Raw genomic sequence first — 20,386 nt, 5'->3', positions numbered from 1 at the left:
ACCAGCTTGACCGTATTATACGCAAAAAGTGCCCATCAAACCAATCCAACTTGTGAGAGGGGCTTTAGGAAGCATGGGGGGAAATTTCTCAAGATTACCTCAGCAAATTAACAGCTTGAATGCCAAAGGTCTGCAATGCAGGAATTGCTGCAAAGGGAGCATTCTTTGATGAAAGCAAAGTTTGAAGGAGAAAATTATTCTTTCTAATAAAAATCATTATTTCTAACCTTGTCAATGTCTGGAATATATTTTCTAATCATTTTGCAACTCATTTGATAAATAAAAGTATGATTTTTCATGGAAAACACAAAATTGTCTGTGTGACCCCAAACCTTTGAACGATAGTGTAGCTTCTTCATCCGGACAACCACGATCGTGGAAGAAGAATGACGGATGCCAATCTAATTGTAAATGGTTTCATCGTCAACGCGTTTTGGAGCATATAGCTTCTTCATCAGGACAACCACGATCATGGTTCTTGCGCTCCGATAACAACACTGTAAATGTAATTAGCTGAGTATCTGTGTTTTGTATGATGGCAAGCAGAGATCTTGAAAACCATATGGAATGATAATATTTCATTTTCAAAAGAACCGAATAGACAAGGCTAAATATTCCATATATCGGCAGTAATTTTTTACCATTTCCTATGACGGGTAGCGAATAACTGATAGGAAATAAATATCGTTGTGGGACTTTTCTACACCATAATGTTTCTAACCACAATTAGTCTAATAATTTAATAACTTCAACAGAAAAACAAAATGATAAATCTCCTGTACCTGTGAGATATGGTTGTAGGAGGCTTCAATGAGATATTGTTGCAGCCCCTTGTCATGCTTTCTTAATATAAGCAATGCTTTTCCTGGTCCAGACAAGGGGAAAGGTAATATATTATCTACATCAGGGAAAGACAGCTCCAAACAAGGCTGCCAACCGAACAGCTTGGAGGCTACGAAAATAAAAGAGCAAGTGGTAAAGAACGGCGTAACTTGGAGATGGTGCACCCAATACAAAATGTCCAATGGAACCCCAACTGTTACAGGCCTTTAACAGTATTGGTTTTCTCACATATTCTAAGAGACCTACTGAGCCCCTGCAGGATCTAACTCCGATTCACAACTGGATTCCTTCATCATTTGTTAACAATGTACAGATACAGTTTAGAGGAGCGTGTTTTCGTTGTGAGACAGGCATGTCATATTTCAGATGTCAACGAGCAGACAAGAAAGGTCGTGCTTGCCCCCGTACACAGTCCAACTTTCAGTACGGTAGATCGTCTCTTTCAGAAGTTACAGCAATTTTAAAGTAGCGAGTGAATCCACCTGTATAACTTTTGTGTTCTTCTGCTGAAGTCTGTGTATGATGTATGGCCATAAATCTGGTGCTATCATCTATATGAAGATTGAATAGAAAGAAAGGTCAGCTCACCTGCAGGATAAGGATCCCAATTGCCTGGAGACTTGTAGTACTGCAAGATCCAGAAGAAAGCGAGATTCCAGCAAAAGGATCCTTTAAAATCACTTTTTATTGCAACATATTAAAACCCATGTAAAAAAAAAATCTTTACACCACCATAAGCATACGTGTTTCAGACACTTAGTCATTGCTATATATAAGATAATAACTAAGGACTGTGTCTGAAAAGCATGTTATTTTACTATGGTAGTGAAAGGATGTTCTCTACATGGATTTTAATACGTCGCAATAAAAAGTGTTTTCAGGGGATCCTTTTGCTAGAATCTCGCTTTTATCACCCATATGCTTCCAGAAAAAGGCCCCCAAAACTCTAGACTTAATTCCTGGAATCTATACATTTGTGAAATGTATCATGATAAACATTAAAAGTATAAAATATCAATAAATGGGTAGGTTGGTTGTCACTTTAAAAATAAAAACAAAACAATAAAAATACATAAACAAAAAAATATATTAAAATAAAATATTCAACCTATATGGATACTGTATTCCCCAAAAAATGCCTACCACACATTTTTGTATGCAAGCCCAAAACAGTAAGAAAAAAAATACATTTTTTTTTACAAATGGAATAAGATTTTAAACAGGTATTCCCATCTCAAAGATCCTATCCTAATCTGTAGTAGGTGTAATAATAATAATAATATTAGCAAATACCTGCAATTCAAAATGTAGTATAGTTCTTCTGATTCGCTATTTTGCTTACCCCATGTGCAGGGCATTGCAGTAGACAATTAGTTGTCGTAACCGACTACTGCAATGCCCTGCACATGGGATAAGCGGCATAGCGAATCAGAAGAACTATACAACATTTCGAATTGCAGATATTTGCTAATATTCTTATTATTACACCTACTACAGATTAGGATAAGATCTTGGAGATGGGAATACCCCTTTAAATATAATAGTTACAATGTGGATTCTCCTCCTGTGACTTTACCTTCCTCATTCATGCAGGATTTTCTTTCAGTCTGACCTCTAGGACTTTTGATTTTTTCCACAACATCTACTGCCATAAGGTACAACTGGGAGCTTGAAGAGAACAATTAGTAATTGCATCACTTGTATGTTCAATATAAAAGTAGATATGGGTCTATGTGGCAAATATAAGACTTACAATACAAAAAAATCCCCCTTAACATCCAAAGTAGAAAAATTAAAAATCAAAAAGCCTATTTATGATTACGAACCATGTAGTTCAAAATGCGAAGGGAAGTCTCATAATATGAATTTCTACTTTTCATTATGTGTTAACAGAGATTTTTAATTTTTCTACTTAAGACTTTTTGCTGGACTTTTTTTATTTCGTATCGGAAGTCTTCCCGACCCTTCAACAGTTCTTCTCTCGTGCGCCTATCGCAATATGAAGTTTTCTTTCTTTTGGTGGGTGAGCTGAAATCTATTTTTTCTCATAATCCAGGTATATAGTTGATATATGAGTGGCTGGGCACCAGTTATAACATAAAACGGTAATTCCAAGACCTTTATTCTTTTTTTGTAATGTCGACGTCTACAGTATGTCCAGCACAGCTATAAAATATATGGCCAAACTATGACATCGAAGAGAATTGGTTATGCAATGATAGTGATGATATTGCCATGGCAGATTTTCGCTATAGTGATTCAGTGCCATGTGTACCCTCACCAAATAAGGTTTATCCCACTGTGATAACATTGGTATACAGTGATTTTGGTGCCAACGACGTCTGAACGGTTTTAGATTATGTTTATGGTGATGATTAAGAATATGACTTTGGTTTTGACAGATTGGCTCTAGTTTCTGAGATATTTAATAGTTAATTAATTAATTACAGTAGAATTCTGGCTTCAAAAAGTGGCTTTTATAGCATTTTAAGCCTATAAATTGAAATACAAAATAATTATAAGGGATATTTCATTACCTAAGACACTGTTAAAGAGCCAAAGACCAAAAGCTATTGCATTTGTACACAAGTCAGATTGGGGGAATGCATTATTTTCATGGATGAATTATCTCAAAAACTAGAACCAATTGAGCAAAAAGAATGGGATTTTTTTAATTCAGCGCCATCAAAATACCCAAAATCCATTCAAAAAAACCTTGGCATCTGAAAAAAAAAGATTTTTTTTTGTAGACCTGTGTTATCACAGATCTATAATCTAAAAAAAATCCCTCTGGGAATAGTAAGAAAGGTTTTACTATGTCTCTCTGATCCACTTTTGCTTTTGTTAGTGTAATTAAAGGAGTTGTCCACTACTTTCACATTGATGCCCTATGCGTAGGATAGGGCATTAATGTATGATTGGCCAGAGGTCCCTCACGCGGCAACTCCACCGATCAGCTGTTACCTCTGCCGGCCGGAAGTCCTTACCTGTGGAGCTTGGTCGTCCATTTTTAGTGGCTGCCGCGGGGTACTGCACATCTGCCTCCCATTCAATTGAATAGGAGGTGGATGTGCAGTAACACTACAACTTGACGGCCAAGCACCGCAGGTAAGGACTTCCGGCCGGCAGCGATAACAGCTGATGGGCGGAGTTGCCGCATGAGGGACCCCCGGCCGATCATACATTGATGCCCTATCCTACGCATAGGGCATCAATGTGAAAGTAGTGGACAACTCCTTTAAGGGGTTAATGTCAGACCTGCCAAATCTCAAAGGGTGAAGTATCGTCATTATAACTCTTCAGAACAAAGAACTGATGCCTGGTGTGACTAACCTGAGTGGATACAGGGAACATCTTTTACTCATCACGCAGGTATGAATTTTGGTATTTGCTATTATGTATGAACCGCCTAAATTTATGGACAGAACGCCTACATTCATAAAGGGTATAAAATAAACGAACACTCCTTTAAACATTGGAGATTGTTGGAAGTCAAAAGCTGAGCATTTATGTCACTGGCCATCATCTGAATCCTAGAAACTATAAATTGGTGAATATAGCTTTAGGACTTGATTAACTTACACAAACATCATTGGTTTCATTCACGCCTGTTTAGCCCATCGCTAAACAACAGTGCTGATTATATGTAACTGGATAATAAGTAATCGACATGAGGAGGTTACCAGACTTTTGGCTTGAAATTAGAAAGCATTAATTTTAACCCATTCATCAAAAGTCTTTCTTATCATGTGTCCCCTATGATTGAAATCGAAAAATGTGCTGGCTGCTTAGTCCATCCATTGTGGCAACAATTACTCTACAGTGTCGGACCCTCACCCAAATAGCACTCTGTAGTCCAAAACACGCAGAACTGTAGTACACACAAGTAACCTATAGATGTCACTGTTGTAGTTACTGCCAAGTGATCCAGCAGATGTTAAAAGTTCATCTAAACTAGTGTCCATAATCAAAGCCAAATGCCGAAAACCAATGACATTGTAAAACTAATATGCGACCAGATTTACTTGATTATGTGATAATACTTTGAAGATTAAATAAACCTTTAATTTCCCCAATTGTATCAGAGGAAAATTTTTTCCCATAGTATAAATTAATTTTGAGAATTTGTTGCAGATGTCTACATTGTATCCTCCTAGTCCTGTGCAAATAGTCACCCATTGTATGGCAGAAAAGTGTTGTCACCACAAGCACTTCTGACCCATGATTAAACCAACGACCAATGTCTCAAAAGTTGTTCTGACAATACAGGAAACTCCATATGTGACGCCCAAGTACAACTCTACATGGATAAGATCCCAGAAGCCTCACCTGTAATCTAGTATTTCCATAGATTCTTCAGGTGTGTTCAGGAAAACCTTGAGATCTTGTCCACGCTTCACATGAATACCGCCATCCAAGCTGGTCATACTTTTTACACCAGTTACCCATTTCAGGCCTATTTTTCCCACTACGCCCGTAATTCCCATATGGGCAGATAGCTGGAGTGAAGCACTGGTAAGGGAAACAAGTCTGATTTAGATTTCACAGTAAGTTCACATTTCCGTTTGCACATTCTGTTTAACAATTCACTTTAGCGGAAAAAAACTAATGAAATAATGTCAAAAACGCATCCGTGGCATAACTGAAGAAAATGGAAGCAGAGCGACCCGTTGATCATTATGGGATGTGTCTGCTTTCCGTCTTTGTGTCAATTTTTAGATCGGAAGAAAAAGAGCAGCGTGCAAAATGTTTTCTTCCCTTCTAAAAACGAATTATAATAGAATTGAGACAGACCCCATAACAATCAGTGGGGTCCCTCAGCTTCCATTTTCATCTGTTATGTAATCGATGTGTTTTTGACAATTATTTCTCAAAGCTGAACAAGCGGAATATCAAAACGAGAGTGAACTTGGCTTTAGCATTTGGTCTCGGATTTTTAAAACATGTTCATACATTCAAGTAATTGAGGCATATTTTATATAGTCAATCATATTCCACGGCCCCACTATCAGTATTTGGTCAGTATTCGGTCAGTATTTATTCTCAGGAGTGGGAGACAAAACCAGGAGTGGGTGATTGCTGCACTTGTTTCTATTATACCTTTTTTCTGATTGTTCCTCACCTGGTTTTGGCTCTCACTCCTGAGAAAAAATACTGATCAAATACTGACCAAATACTGATAGTGGGGCTGTGGCCTTACATCTCTAAACATATCCTAATCCATCTAAAATGAAAGGGAATATCTGTAATAATATGAGATGTCCTTTTACAACTGTTAATACAATATACACGCATTAAAGGGAAACTGTCACCTGCTTCATGCTGCCCAAACCACAGGCAGCATGAATCAGAGCCCGGCTGCACTACAGCAGCTATGTATACTTTTCTCTGAAACACAGCAGTTTTCGAAAGATGCATCCGGGGACTATAGTGAGAGAAGAAACTAGTCCGGTTCCTCCTCTGGTCAGCTTCTCACAGCATTGCTGAAGGTGATTGACAGGGCCCTTCCATTGAGAGACACCTGATCGACAAACCCCTGGCCAGGGGAAGCAACGGACTAGTCTCGTCTTCAGTTATGGTCCCCGACTGTACCTTCTCAGTATATTTTCTCTGAAATAGCAGAGTGTTTTAGAGGAGAATATACCTATTTGCAATTGTGCAGACTGGCTCTAATATTATGCAACTTTGCTTTACATTTATATATAATGATGGTAGGGTATAAGATATATTTTTGTTTTTTGTAGGTTTTGGCTCTAATATGAATAAAGAGAAAATTTCATCTCACCCCTGAGATGTAATCCCAGTCCGGCATGGAGCACGGCATCCTCGCTGCTCCACAGCTCCTGGGTCAATGAGGAAGTGAAGATGGATCCAGCTCAACACACAGGGCAATTAAGTAAAATTCAACAATCTTTATTGGCAAATCCTTTTAAAAACTTGTAGAGAAGACAAAAAATGGACATCTCAGACGACAAAGCATATATTATATTATAAAATAGACCATACGTATTTCGAGTGAAAAACTCTTGAACACTGGCTAGAGCCAGTTGAAATGCGTATGGCATTTTTTATACACACCACCCCATAATATATGCTTTGTCATCTGAGATGTCCATTTTTTGTCTTTTCTACAAGTTTTTAAAAGGATTTGCCAATAAAGATTGTTGAATTTTAATTAGTTGCCCAGACTGGCTCTAATGCCTAATGACCATGCCATGGTCTAGGCAACATGAATCAGGTGACAGGTTCACTTTAAAAACACATAAGACCACACCCCCCTCCATTATGGTTAAATAGGGTAGTCCCCAGAAACCTGCTCATAAAATACAGAGCAAAAAACTCAAATAAATTACCTCACTTTTTTTTATTGGGTTACCCCTTTTAAAGCCCTTTAATAGTTGGGCTGTATTTACATACTGCAGAACCCCTGGTCTATTTTAGTAGAGGTGGTCATCCTTACCTTTTTTTCTTACTATATAACATGCCTTGAGAATAGCAGTTCTGATATTGCCTGCTCAGGCATTACAGGACTTTTGATAAAAACTAGTGTTGAGCAAACATGCTCGACACAGCTCGGTACTCGCCCGAGCATCACGCTACTCCGGATGTTCGGCGAGCACCGAGCATTTCTGGGTTACTCGGGTGGGAGCTCGGGTCTCCGCCCTGCATGTTTGGCGCTCTTTACAGAGCCAATGAACATGCAGGGATTGCCAGCCAGTCACTGTAATGCTGCAGCCATGTTGGTTGTGGGCATTACAGTGATTGGCTGGCCGCACAGCGTCACCTCGAGTATTTAAAACCGGGCGCCGCCATCTTGGACACAGTCGCTCCAGATTAGACAGTGTAGGGACAGCGCTGCTGATTTAGGGAGAGATATAAACTGCGAAATAGTTAGTGTAGTGTCTGTAAAGGCTGCCAGAACAAACAAACAGTCCTTTTCAGGACTAATATCCATCCCAGATACCAGGCAGGCGGGCAGGTAGGCTGTATAGGAGACACAGTGGTTATACCAGCAAACGCTGCATTACAGCCCTGTGTGCTCCTGTTGCTGAAATTGCTGGACTTAGCACCAGGTGTCGGGGGCCAGGAAAAATCTTTTTTTTTTCATCTAAATCCTCCTTTTTTTTCCCTCCTTCACACTGTACAAATACCCGTCTTATTAACCTTCTGGTGTGTCCCCCCCCAAAAGAAAAGCGTGTCTCTGATTTTTCAGACACAAATATAACTGTTGAAAATAGTCTGGTGCAGGCTAGAGAAACAGAAGTGTTGTTTTGCACTTCCACGGTTCAAACCTCTGTATTATCCATTTTGGGCCATTTGTATCTAAAAAAAAAAACTGTTTCAGTGTGTTGCTCACTGTTCAGCCGCAAATCTATATATTTAAAAAAATCTGGTATACCCCAGTAAACAATAACTGTGGTTTTGCCATCCCACGGTAAAAAATCTCTATTATTCAGGTTTTGGTATATTTTCCGTAAAGAAAAACAGTAGTGACTCCTGACTGTTGTGACACAAAAATATCTGTTGAAAATAGTCTTGTGTAGGCCCGACATCCCAGTGTGGTTTCGCAGTGCCATGGGTCAAATCACTGTACTATCCAGTTTTGGGCCTTTGGTATCTAAAAAAAAAGCAGTTTGAGTGTGTCGCTCACTGTTCAGCCGCAAATATCTCTATTAAAAAAAGTGTGGTATACCCCAGTAAACAATAACTGTGGTTTTGCCATCCCACGGTAAAAAATCTCTATTATTCAGCTTTTGGTAGTTTTTTCCGTAAAGAAAAACAGTAGTGTCTCCTGACTGTTGTGACACAAAAATATATCTGTTGAAAATAGTCTTGTGTAGGCCCGACATCCCAGTGTGGTTTCGCAGTTCCATGGGTCAAATCGTGTACTATCCAGTTTTGGGCCTTTGGTATCTTAAAAAAAAGCAGTTTAAGTGTGTCGCTCACTGTTCAGCCGCAAATATCTCTATTTAAAAAAGTGTAGTATACCCCAGTAAACAATAACTGTGGTTTTGCCATCCCACGGTAAAAAATCTCTATTATTCAGCTTTTGGTAGTTTTTTCCGTAAAGAAAAACAGTAGTGTCTCCTGACTGTTGTGACACAAAAATATATCTGTTGAAAATAGTCTTGTGTAGTCCCGACATCCCAGTGTGGTTTCGCAGTTCCACGGGTCAAATCGCTGTACTATCCAGTTTTGGGCCTTTGGTACTAAAAAAAAAGCAGTTTGAGTGTGTCGCTCACTGTTCAGCCGCAAATATCTCTATTTAAAAAAGTGTGGTATACCCCAGTAAACAATAACGGTGGTTTTCCTCTTCCACGGTTCAAATCTACTCTTTATTACCTATTTCCATTGATAGTGCAAGTGTAAGCTATTTTACTTCATTTACAATGGGCAAGGCGCATGGCAAGGGACGTGGAAGTGGACGTTCTGGTGATGATTTGTGCAGAGGACGGGGCTGTGGCCAAGGTGAAAATGTGCCACAACCAACAGCCACATCTTCTCACTCCCACTTTTTGACCGAATTACCAGGGAAGCACAGAACAACACCAGTATTGAGAACTGATCAGTGTGAACAGGTTATTAATTGGATAGCAGATAATACTTCCAGTTACCTGGGCACCACCACCTCCGGTCTGTCTTCCACACGGTCAACTCTTAGAAGCTGTGAGTCTCGACCGTATACTCCTCCTCACCCTGATGCTCCTTCCTCCCACCATGCCGAGTGTCGTCAGACAGCAAGTGATCCAACACTTGGACACTCTGAAGAGCTGTTCACTGGTCCATTTCCAGATTTGGGCCCCTCGCCTGATACGCTTGAAGTGGTGGAAGAGGAGATCCCATGTTGCGATCCCCAAATATTTGAACAGCCACGGCCACAGGAAGTCGACGTTGGCAATCTGTCACAAGAGGTGGACGATGACGAGACCCAATTGCCAGGAAGTGAGTAGGAGGATCGTGGTGCGCAAGTGGAAGAGGAGGAGGAGGTGGATGATCTAGTAACTGACCCAACGTGGAAGGAGGACATGCAGAGTGAAGCCAGCAGCACACAGGGGGAGGGAGGCAGAGTACCCCAACAGGCAGGAAGAAGCAGTGTGGTGGCCGCAGACAGAAGGCAGGCAACCATTCCCCGTAACACCGACACGAGGGACGTTGCCAGTACAAGCGGTAGGTCTTCCAGAGTCTGGAATTTTTTTAAAGACTCTGCTGATAACCCCAAAAAGGCCATATGTTCCACCTGCCATGCCAGCATCAGCAGGGGTGACAAAACTACCCGCCTGACCACCACCAGCATGATCAGGCACATGGCAGCAAAGCACCCGACTTTGTGGGGCGAAACCCAGGGTCCACAACCAGTGTCAGCGGGTGTCACCACTGCTTCTTCCACTGTTGTGCGTGCAACAGAACCCCCTGTTGTGTGTGCAAGGCAATCCCCTGTCCATACTGCATGTAAAGATGCCCCCTCCTCTCAGTCTTCACTTGTTATGGCAGTTTCTCAGGAAACAGCATCAACGTCCACGTCCACATCCCACCGCAGCGTTCAATTGTCCATATCCCAGACATTTGAACGAAAGCGGAAATTCGCAGCTAACGCCCCAGAGGCCACAGTCCTAAATTCGCACATTTCATGACTGCTTGCGTTGGAAATGCTGCCTTTTAGGCTGGTGGAGACGGAATCCTTCCGCAATCTTATGGCGGTGGCCGTCCCTCGGTACTCGGTCCCCAGCCGACACTATTTTGCCCGGTGTGCCATCCCCGCACTACACAAGCACGTGTCCCAAAGCATCTGCCGTGCCCTCAACAACGCAGTTACTGGGAGAGTCCACCTGACAACGGACACGTGGACAAGTGCTTGTGGCCAGGGACGGTACATCTCTCTGACGGCACACTGGGTAAACATAGTGGAAGCCGGGACCCAGTCGGACCTTGGGACGGAACACATCCTCCCCACACCGAGGATTGCGGGCCCTATGTCAGTCAGAGTTGCCCCCACAGCGTACAGCTCCTGCTCATCCTCCTCCTCCTCCTCCTCATGTTCAGCCTCCATCTCAGATATCACCACATCAGTTACAAGCTGGAAGCATTGCAGTACTGCCTCCGCCAAGCGGCAACAGGCTGTGCTGAAACTCATAAGCTTAGGTGATAAACCTCACACTGCTTGTGAGTTGTGGACAGCTGTGAAAGAGCAGGCAGATCTGTGGCTGAGACCGCTGAACCTACATCCCGGCATGGTCGTGTGTGACAATGGCCGTAACCTGGTGGCGGCTCTGAGGCGAGGTGAGATCACACACGTACCATGCCTGGCTCATGTGCTTAACCTCGTGGTTCAGCGGTTTCTTAAATCGTACCCCGAGTTGCCAGATCTGCTCGTGAAAGTACGCCGCCTGTCAGCTCATTTTCGCAAGTCGGCTACAGCTTCCACCGCCCTTGCTGTGTTGCAGCAGCGTTTGCAGCTTCCGGCACACCGACTGGTGTGTGATGTCCTCACACGTTGGAACTCTACCCTCCACACTCACACGTTGGAACTCTACCCTCCACATGTTACAAAGGATTTGTGAGCAGAAGAGAGCAGTTGTGGAGTACCAGCTGCAACAAGGCCGTCGATATTCAGGTCAGACTCCACACATAAGACCTCAGGAGTGGACCTGGACGTCTGACATATGTACCATCCTGACAAACTTTGAGGAGGCCACCAAGATGGTGAGTGGCGATGACGCCATCATTAGTGTCAGCATCCCACTTGTCTGTCTTTTGCAACGCTCTCTGCAGAGAATTAAAGAGGAGGCATTGCAGCCAGAGTATGATGAGATGGATCAAGAAGCCATAGCGGGCGATTACACAGCCCAGCCTCATCTCATCCCAACGTGCATTGGGGGACAATGAGGGAGAGGAGGAGGAGGAGGAAGAAGAACAGGAGCTGCTATCATGCGTTGTAGACGGTAGTACCTGTACAAGTGTCATACCGTCGGTTCAGCGTGGGTGGCCTGAGGACAGGGGGGAGGAGGAAGAGGAGGAGGAGGAGAGCATGGTCAGTCATCATCTTGGTGAGGACACGGAAATCTTGCCCGTTACCAGTCTGGCACGCATGGCTGACTTTATGTTACGCTGCTTTAACCGTGACCCTCGCGTTGTCAAAATGTTGGGTGACAGTCATTACTGGTTGGTGACACTTGTAGACCCCCGCTACAAGGAGTACTTTCACTCTCTTATTCCTGAGGTGGAGAGGTCTACAAAAATGGGGCAGTACCAGAAGGCCCTTGCTGCAGAACTGTTAAAAAAATTCCCATCTGAACACGCTAGCGGCAGAGGTCACAGTTCATTGCCCAACCAAGGCGTACAGGCGAGAGAGATGCAACTCCAATCCAGCAGAGGCAGGGGAACACTGTCAACGTTCTGGGACAGTTTTCTGACACCCGCCAAGCTTACAGGCCCTGAGGCGCGGGGTACTCTCACAAGGAGTGGAAAGTTTCAAAAGATGGTGAGGGAGTACCTTGCCGACCGTACCAGCATCCTCTGTGATTCCTCTGTGCCTTTTAATTATTGGGTATCCAAGCTGGACACTTGGAATGAACTCGCTCTGTACACCTTGGAGGTTATGGCCTGCCCTGCCGCTAGCGTGTTATCGGAGCGTGTTTTTAGTGCCGCTGGGGGAATTATAACTGATAAGCGCACTCGCCTGTCAACTGACAATGCTGACAAGCTGACCCTTATCAAAATGAACAAGGGCTGGATTGGGCCAGACTTCTCATCACCACCAAATGACAGCAGAGTAACATAAAGTCAAATCCACTGTGTTATTTCGGGAGGTGTATTCACATGCACCGCTTCACACCCACACATGGGTATACGCTTCCTCGTTTCAGCTGTTTTATCTTCTTCTCCTTATCCTCAGCCTCCACCACCACTATACCACCAGGGTGCCAGCATTGCAAGTTCCTCCTTCCTTATTTTTGGCAGCTTTTGCTTGCAAGGCATAAGCAAATACTATGGGACACCCACTCCCCAATAATGGGACTTATGTTTGTAATATGCTGTACTGCATGGCTCTTGTAAGGGGCATTGCAAGTTGCTCCGTCCTAATTTTTGGCAGCTTTTGCTTGCAAGGCATAAGCAAATACTATGGGACACCCACTCCCCAATAATGGGACTTATGTTTGTAATATGCTGTACTGCATGGCTCTTGTAAGGGGCATTGCAAGTTGCTCCGTCCTAATTTTTGGCAGCTTTTGCTTGGAAAGCATAAGCAAATACTGTGGGAGACCCACTCCCCAATAATGGGACTTATGTTTGTAATATGCTGTACTGCATGTGACGCGCCCCCTGGGCCGTGTGTACACGTGTGTGGGATACCCGGTGCCGGGTCTCTGGGGTCTGTAGTCTCCGTGGCGGTGACCTGGTCCCGTGGCTCAGGCTGGTCAAACCAGTGGCAGTCTTTCTTAGGTTTTGAGGTTAATTGTCCGACTGCGCCACCCGTGGATTGCGGTCAGGGAGTACCACCGCTGCAAGGCAGACCGCTGAGGCTGGTGTTTTGTGCGCAGCAGAGAATGGGATAACTCCCCACGGGAGGAGTATAGCCTCAGGACAGTGAGTGTGGATGATGGGGGTGATGGTGCACGAGTGCAGCAGGAACGACTCAGAGTCTTTGCAGTGCAGTTCAGGGTCTTTACTGATGATTATAAGGTAGACCCTCCCGGGAGTACTGGCTAGCATAAGAGGCCTGGTCAGTCTGTGAGCAAGCAGGAGTTCCCCTGGCCAGGTGGAGTTGTAGGCCTCCCCGTCTGTCTGCACTCTTCCTGGCTACCTTGCTGTAAGCGGGTAGAAGTAGCCCACGTCCCTGAGTGTACCGTGTAGTGCTCACCCGTATGGCTGGTGACTTGGGGCCTTCTGTTAGCCTCCGTTCCACGACGGCGGTGCTGGTCCCTTGCTTGTGACTGAGCCTCCGGGCTTCTATGGCCAGAGGACCTGAAATCCCCTGCCGGCTGGTTTCTGCTGCTGGATATATAAGTCCTCACAGCCTCAGACTCCTGTATCCGCTTCCTATTGTCTTCTGCCAGGGCGAGCTCTGCTCAGCTTCCAGCCCCTGGTCTTTAGCTCCTAGCTCCTACAGAGCTCCTTGCTGTTACTTTCCCTTGCTCTCACTCTGACTCTGACTGTTCTCTGTTCTCTGACTCACTCAACCCCGCCCCAGATCCAGTTTATAAGGGCAGAATTCTCCCCTCCCAGGACTGGGGCAGGAGGATGTTGCATGTTTAAGGGATCCTGACCAGGAAACCTCCCACTTGCTCTCCGACGTAATATCTCTATTACTGTGGTGACCAGACCCCTGGGGTGCCACACATGGCTCTTGTAAGGGGCATTGCAGTTCCTCATAATTTTTGGAAAGCCCTCCATTCACTGCTTAGGCCAACAGTGCACAGGAGACCCAGTTGCTATAAATGGAAAAAAAGGTTTAGTTAACGCCCTCTGACCTCCATGTCATTTCCAAGGGGCATTGGAGTGCCTCGAAATTTTTGGTAGGCATTGCACTCACTGTATGCCCTATAACTGTGTAGCCGAACCGCTCCTTTTGTTACAGAAACATATCCTACAAGACATATCTGGTTGACTGGCCTGATATTGATGTGAATGGTCCCTGTTCCTCCTGCTCTTTCTCCTTTGCCACTACCTCATCCATCATTTATCACCTGAAGCTTTGTTTTAAAGGGAGTCATAGAACTTGGATAGTAGCAGGAAAACATCCAGCAATCCTCGGAGGAGGTAGGATATGCGCCAAAACGCTGACCACCTCAGGCCTAGCCGCTACTACATACATGCGCTTGCATTACAACAAAACAAAGCAGATGCTAACTTCTATCATCCTCATCATGCTCCTCACCTTGGCACTCTCAACTCCCCTGATGGAGAAGCCAGGGCCCACCGGAGGAGTCTGATAATCCGGTGGGCTCGGCCAATGCTGCCCTAAAGCAGGCCAGGCTAAGAAAAGTGTGGGAAAGGTTACCGGGACAAATAGGGGTGGCTGGGGACCGAGTATGGACACCCGGCCACCCCCTGGAGGCTGGGGAGCAAGCGGGGACACGCGGCCACCAGGCGGCTGGGGACTGAGTATGGATACCAGGCCGCCGACACAGCCATGGCGTGGTGGCCAGATTCCGCCTCCACATGCCTAAAAGGCCCAATTTAAAGTGCAAGCAAGCAAGCAGTATGGTATTGCAGCCTGGGGGTGGGTGGGTGGCAGGCTGCATACTTGCGCTTGCATTGCAAGGAATGGGAGAGGTACAATTGAACACTGCCCTGGGACAAGGACTTGAATGGGGATAGTTGCAAGTCTGCAACGACAGGTGCAAGGTGGGAGGCATCTTCGCATGTACCATGAACAGGGGTTTGGCATGCACACACTACGGCGGAATAGGCTCTCCTTCCCACTAAATGCACTGGGGAGGGCACAGGTAATGTTTTGGTATACACGCTTAATCTTATGTATAAGGCACACCAGGACAAATAGGGGCGGCTGGGGACTGAGTATGGATACCTCGCTGCCGAAGCAGCCATGAGGTAGTGGCCAGCTTCGGCCTCCTCCAAACTAAAAGGCCTCATTTCAAGTGCAAGCTAGCAGTATAGAATTGCAGTCTGGGGGTGGGTGGGTGGCAGGCTGCACACTTACACTTGCATTAAAAGAAAACATAGCAGATGCTAACTTCTGTCATCATCATCATGCTCCTCACCTTGGCACTCTCAACTCCACCGATGGAGAAGTCAGGGCCCACCGGAGGAGTCTGGTTCTCTGGTGGGCTCGTCCAATGCTGCCTAAAGCAGGCCGGGCTAAGAAAAGTGTGTGGGGGGATGTTCCAAGGAGAAATAGGGGCGGCTGGGGACCATTTATGGACACCCGGCTGCCCCCAGGCGGCTGGAGACCGTGTGTGGACACCCGGCCGCGGGGCGGCTGGGGACCGAGTATGGACACACGGCCGCCGGGCGGCTGGGGACTGAGTATGGATTCCAGGCCGCCAACACAGCCATGACGTGGTGGCCAGATTCCGCCTCCACATGCCTAAAAGGCCCAATTTCAAGTTCAAGCAAGCAAGCAGTATGGTATTGCAGCCTGGGGGTGGGTGGGTGGCAGGCTGCATACTTGCGCTTGTATTGCAAGGAATGTGGGAGGTACAATTGAACACTGCCCTGGGACTAGAACTTGCACGGGGATAGTTGCAAGTCGGCATCTTCTGATGCGGCAAGGATCACTTATGATGGGCACACTTTTAGACAATGACCTGGGAGTCAGAGATGCTTCCAGGGGTCTTCCCCATGCTGTTCCCATGTCTTTTCAGCACTTTATGCATGTGTCACACAGCACATGGCCAGATAAGGTTGTAAACTGTTAAAATGACATTTCCCGGTGAATGCATTTGTCATAGTTGAAAGCAATACAAAAGTGCAAAAACGCATAAAAAATGCTTCTTGTGAACATAGCCGAAGGTGTGGAGGAGTATTTTTGGTTTTGGTCATTTATTTTAACTTATACACAAGTCTTTTCCCTGGAAAGGATGTTCCTTAACATATTTCACAGGAAAAAAGTTTCACTTTCGTTTTTGAACGTTTTATTGTGAGCCCGTAAAAGAGGCTTAATACCTCTGACCACGTTATTGACAGCAGTGACCTGGGGGGCAGAAATGCTTCCTGGGGCGATCCCCATGCTGTCCCCATGTCATTTGAGCACTGTCACTATCGTTTTGGGCACTTGTTAGGCTTTTAAAAGACTGCCGGGGGTGCCACCGCAAAAATGCTCGAGTCTCCCATAGACTAACATTGGGCTCGTTGCTCGGGTCGAGCACCCGAGTATCACGGCGAGCTCGGCCCGGGCTTCGAGCACCCTAGCATTTTAGTGCTTGCTCAACACTAATAAAAACACATTAAAAGGTTATTCCACTCTTATATAGTGATGGCATATCGAAAAGATCTGCCATCGCTTTATCATTGTGGCAGTGCAACCGCTGGACCACCAGTGATACTGAGAATGAAGAGGCTACCTACCTAGCAATGTGGCACCTTTAATTTTTCTTTCTTGCACATTAGTGCTCCTGACCACCAGCTGTGACCGGACAGGTGACCTCATTCTTGAGTGGGGCTTTCCTGGGAACCCACTTGTGCAGGGAAAAGACAGTGAGGTGGACGCACAATGTGATGGCAGGCCCTTGGGATTTGCCATCACATAATGAGATGGGAATAACCTCTTAAAGGGAATCTGTCAGCAGGTTTTTGCGAGGCAATCTGATAGCATGATGAGGTAGGGACAGAGAGCCTTATTCCAGTGATGTGTCACTTAGTTTACTGGGTGCAGCAGTTGTGATGGAATCATAGCTTTCTCCACTGCATATCTAGCAGAGCTCAGACTGTTGATCCCTTGTAACCCCACAATCACCACTGATTGCCAGATTTCTGTGTACATTGTATAGTGACAGGAAGCTGCTAATCAGTGCTGTGGGCGTGGTTGGACTAGGAGGCACGAGACGCCTAGTACTTTAGTGATAATCTCCTGCTGATAAAGCACTGATTTTATTGAAAGAAAAACAGCCCACTAAGAGATACATCGCTGCATCAGGGTCTCAGACCCTACATTATGCTAACCTCAGATTACATAGCAAAACCCTGCTATCAGGTTCCCATTAAAGGGGTTGTTCGGGCTGGGAGTTGCACTCTGTGACTGCAGACTTGTGAAATCTCGCATCGCACGCACTACATGCTGTGAGGGTTCTCCAGTGCCGGCGTGAGGAGCGGGTGGTCTTGTGACCCTTAAGTATAGAATAAGCATACTCCCAGCCACAATCTAGACTGTATCTGGCCCAACTCACTACATTTTCATTGAGCAAGGCTGTGCCCGTCTAGTTGGAATGTGGCTGGGAGTATGCATATCACATACTTGCGGTCACATGGCCGCCCGCTCCCTGTGCCAGCACCGGAGAATAGTCAAAGCGTGCCTAAGCGACAAGTCTGCGCAGAGTGACCGGACTACCCCTATAAGCAGATGGGTACCTGTATGTTCCTTTGGGTAAAATCTGAGAAAGGAGCAGTAGACTAGCACTATGCGTTTATATTAACGGTCTCCTCACATAAGTCAGGATATTTTCATCTCTTTGCATCACTATGCATACTTTGCTTATACTGAGTTTTCTTACCTTGGCTTAATATATCCATTTATGAAAAAATTAGTTTGCTGCTTAAAGTCCATATTTCCTCGGATCTTGACGCTGGTTGAAGCTGAAGCATTGATGGCAAGCTGAACAGGAAACCCAGAAATGACTGGAAATATAACGCTATCTGCTGCCAAGGTCAGCCTTCTGTTGTACTGGACTTCTTGGCCCTGTAACAAATAATAACCCTTGGAATAAAGATACAAGTAGATATTCACATATCCCTAAGTGCATTGAACACCAATATTTGGATCACAAGTAAACATTCTTAGAAATCTTGTGAAAATGTAAAAAAAAATTGCACTTAGTCGAGGTCTCTACAACAATTCAGTGGTGCACTCAAAGTTCTGTAGAATTTAGAGCTAACCTCTCCCAGAAATACTTGCTGGCTCAGTGTGTGCACAGAGCTTGTCATGGTGTTTGTTATTCTGGAAAGTGTACAACAGGGACTGGAGGATGGACCTGTTTCACTCCACTGTAGTAGCTCAGATAACTGGAAGGCATGTGAACGACAACAAGCTTAGCAGGTAAGATAACTGGTGGGGATGTGGCACCCTGCTGTTCACAGGTACCACAGGACCCAAAAGGGTGCATGGATGGACTTCTCCACAAGAGGCCCTCATTACAAACAAACACCACCACCCTTCCACCTCATACCACCAGAGGGAATCCATTAGGGATATACAGTACAGACCAAAAGTTTGGACACACCTTCTCATTTAAAGATTTTTCTGTATTTTCATGACTATGAAAATTGTACATTCACATTGAAGGCATCAAAACTATGAATTAACACATGTGGAATTATATACTTAAAAAAGTGTGAAATAACTGAAAATATGTCTTATATTCTAGGTTCTTCAAAGTGGCCACCTTTTGCTTTGATGACTGCTTTGCACACTCTTGGCATTCTCTTGATGAGCTTCAAAAGGTAGTCACCGGAAATGGTTTTCACTTCACAGGTGTGCCCTGTTAGGTTTAATAAGTGGGATTTCTTGCCTTATAAATGGGGTTGGGACCATCAGTTGTGTTGTGCAGAACTCTGGTGGATACACAGCTGATAGTCCTACTGAATAGGCTGTTAAAATTTGTATTATGGCAAGAAAAAAGCAGTTAAGTAAAGAAAAACGAGTGGCCATCATTACTTTAAAAAATGAAGGTCAGTCAGTCCGAAAAATTGGGAAAACTTTGAAAGTGTCCCTAAGTGCAGTTGCAAAAACCATCAATCGCTACAAAGAAACTGGCTCACATGAGGACCGCCCCAGGAAAGGAAGACCAAGAGTCACCTTTGCTTCTGAGGATAAGATTATCCGAGTCACCAGCCTCAGAAATCGCAGGTTAACAGCAGCTCAGATTAGAGACCAGGTCAATGCCACACAGAGTTCTAGCAGCAGAAACATCTCTTCAACAACTGTTAAGAGGAGACTTTGTGCAGCAGGCCTTCATGGTAAAATAGCTGCTAGGAAACCACTGCTAAGGACAGGCAACAAGCAGAATAGACTTGTTTGGGCTAAAGAACACAAGAAATGGACATTAGACCAGTGGAAATCTGTGCTTTGGTCTGATGAGTCCAAATTTGAGATCTTTGGTTCCAACCACCGTGTCTTTGTGCGACGCAGAAAAGGTGAACGGATGGACTCTACATGCCTGGTTCCCACTGTGAAGCATGGAGGAGAAGGTGTGATGGTGTGGGGGTGCTTTGCTGGTGACACTGTTGGGGATTTATTCAAAATTGAAGGCATACTGAATCAGCATGGCTACCACAGCATCTTGCAGCGGCATGCTATTCCATCCGGTTTGCGTTTAGTTGGACCATCATTTATATTTCAACAGGACAATGACCCCAAACATACCTTCAGGCTGTGTAAGGGCTATTTGACCAAGAGAGAGAGTGATGGGGTGCTACGCCAGATGACCTGGCCTCCAGTCACCAGACCTGAACCCAATCGAGATGGTTTGGGGTGAGCTGGACCGCAGAGTGTAGACAAAAGGGCCAACAAGTGCTAAGCATCTCTGGGAACTCCTTCAAGATTGTTGGAAGCCCATTTCCGGTGATTACCTCTTGAAGCTCATCAAGAGAATGCCAAGAGTGTGCAAAGCCGTCATCAAAGCAAAAGGTGGCTAATTTGAAGAACCTAGAATATAAGACATATTTTCAGTTGTTTCACACTTTTTTGTTAAGTATATAATTCCACATGTGTTAATTCATAGTTTTGATGCCTTCAGTGTGAATGTACAATTTTCATAGTCATGAAAATACAGAAAAATCTTTAAATGAGAAGGTGTGTCCAAACTTTTGGTCTGTACTGTATATATATGGAGGGTGGAGCCAGGCAGTCAGAGTTCGTTTAGATAGT

At 44.8% G+C, this 20,386-nt stretch overlaps 1 protein-coding gene across 1 annotated transcript in view; it reads right to left on the bottom strand.

Moving 5' to 3' along the window:
- The window catches only part of LOC141162056 (uncharacterized), a 539,567-nt gene that overhangs the window by 376,066 nt on the left and 143,115 nt on the right, over window positions 1–20,386 (bottom strand). Inside the window, exons 18-21 of the mRNA XM_073647724.1 lie at window positions 18,015–18,199; window positions 5,173–5,355; window positions 2,420–2,511; window positions 783–952 (exon numbers count right to left, since the gene is read on the bottom strand). Of these exons, the coding sequence (XP_073503825.1) occupies window positions 783–952; window positions 2,420–2,511; window positions 5,173–5,355; window positions 18,015–18,199 (630 nt within the window). The remainder of the gene's footprint in view (window positions 1–782; window positions 953–2,419; window positions 2,512–5,172; window positions 5,356–18,014; window positions 18,200–20,386) is intronic.

This window comes from Phyllobates terribilis, unplaced genomic scaffold, assembly GCF_046119375.1.
Source record: "Phyllobates terribilis strain yellow unplaced genomic scaffold, ASM4611937v1 Scaffold_9__5_contigs__length_417890890, whole genome shotgun sequence".
Lineage (NCBI taxonomy): Eukaryota > Metazoa > Chordata > Amphibia > Anura > Dendrobatidae > Phyllobates > Phyllobates terribilis.
Note: the sequence above shows the minus strand (reverse complement) of the source record. Positions and strands in the feature narration are given on the sequence as shown.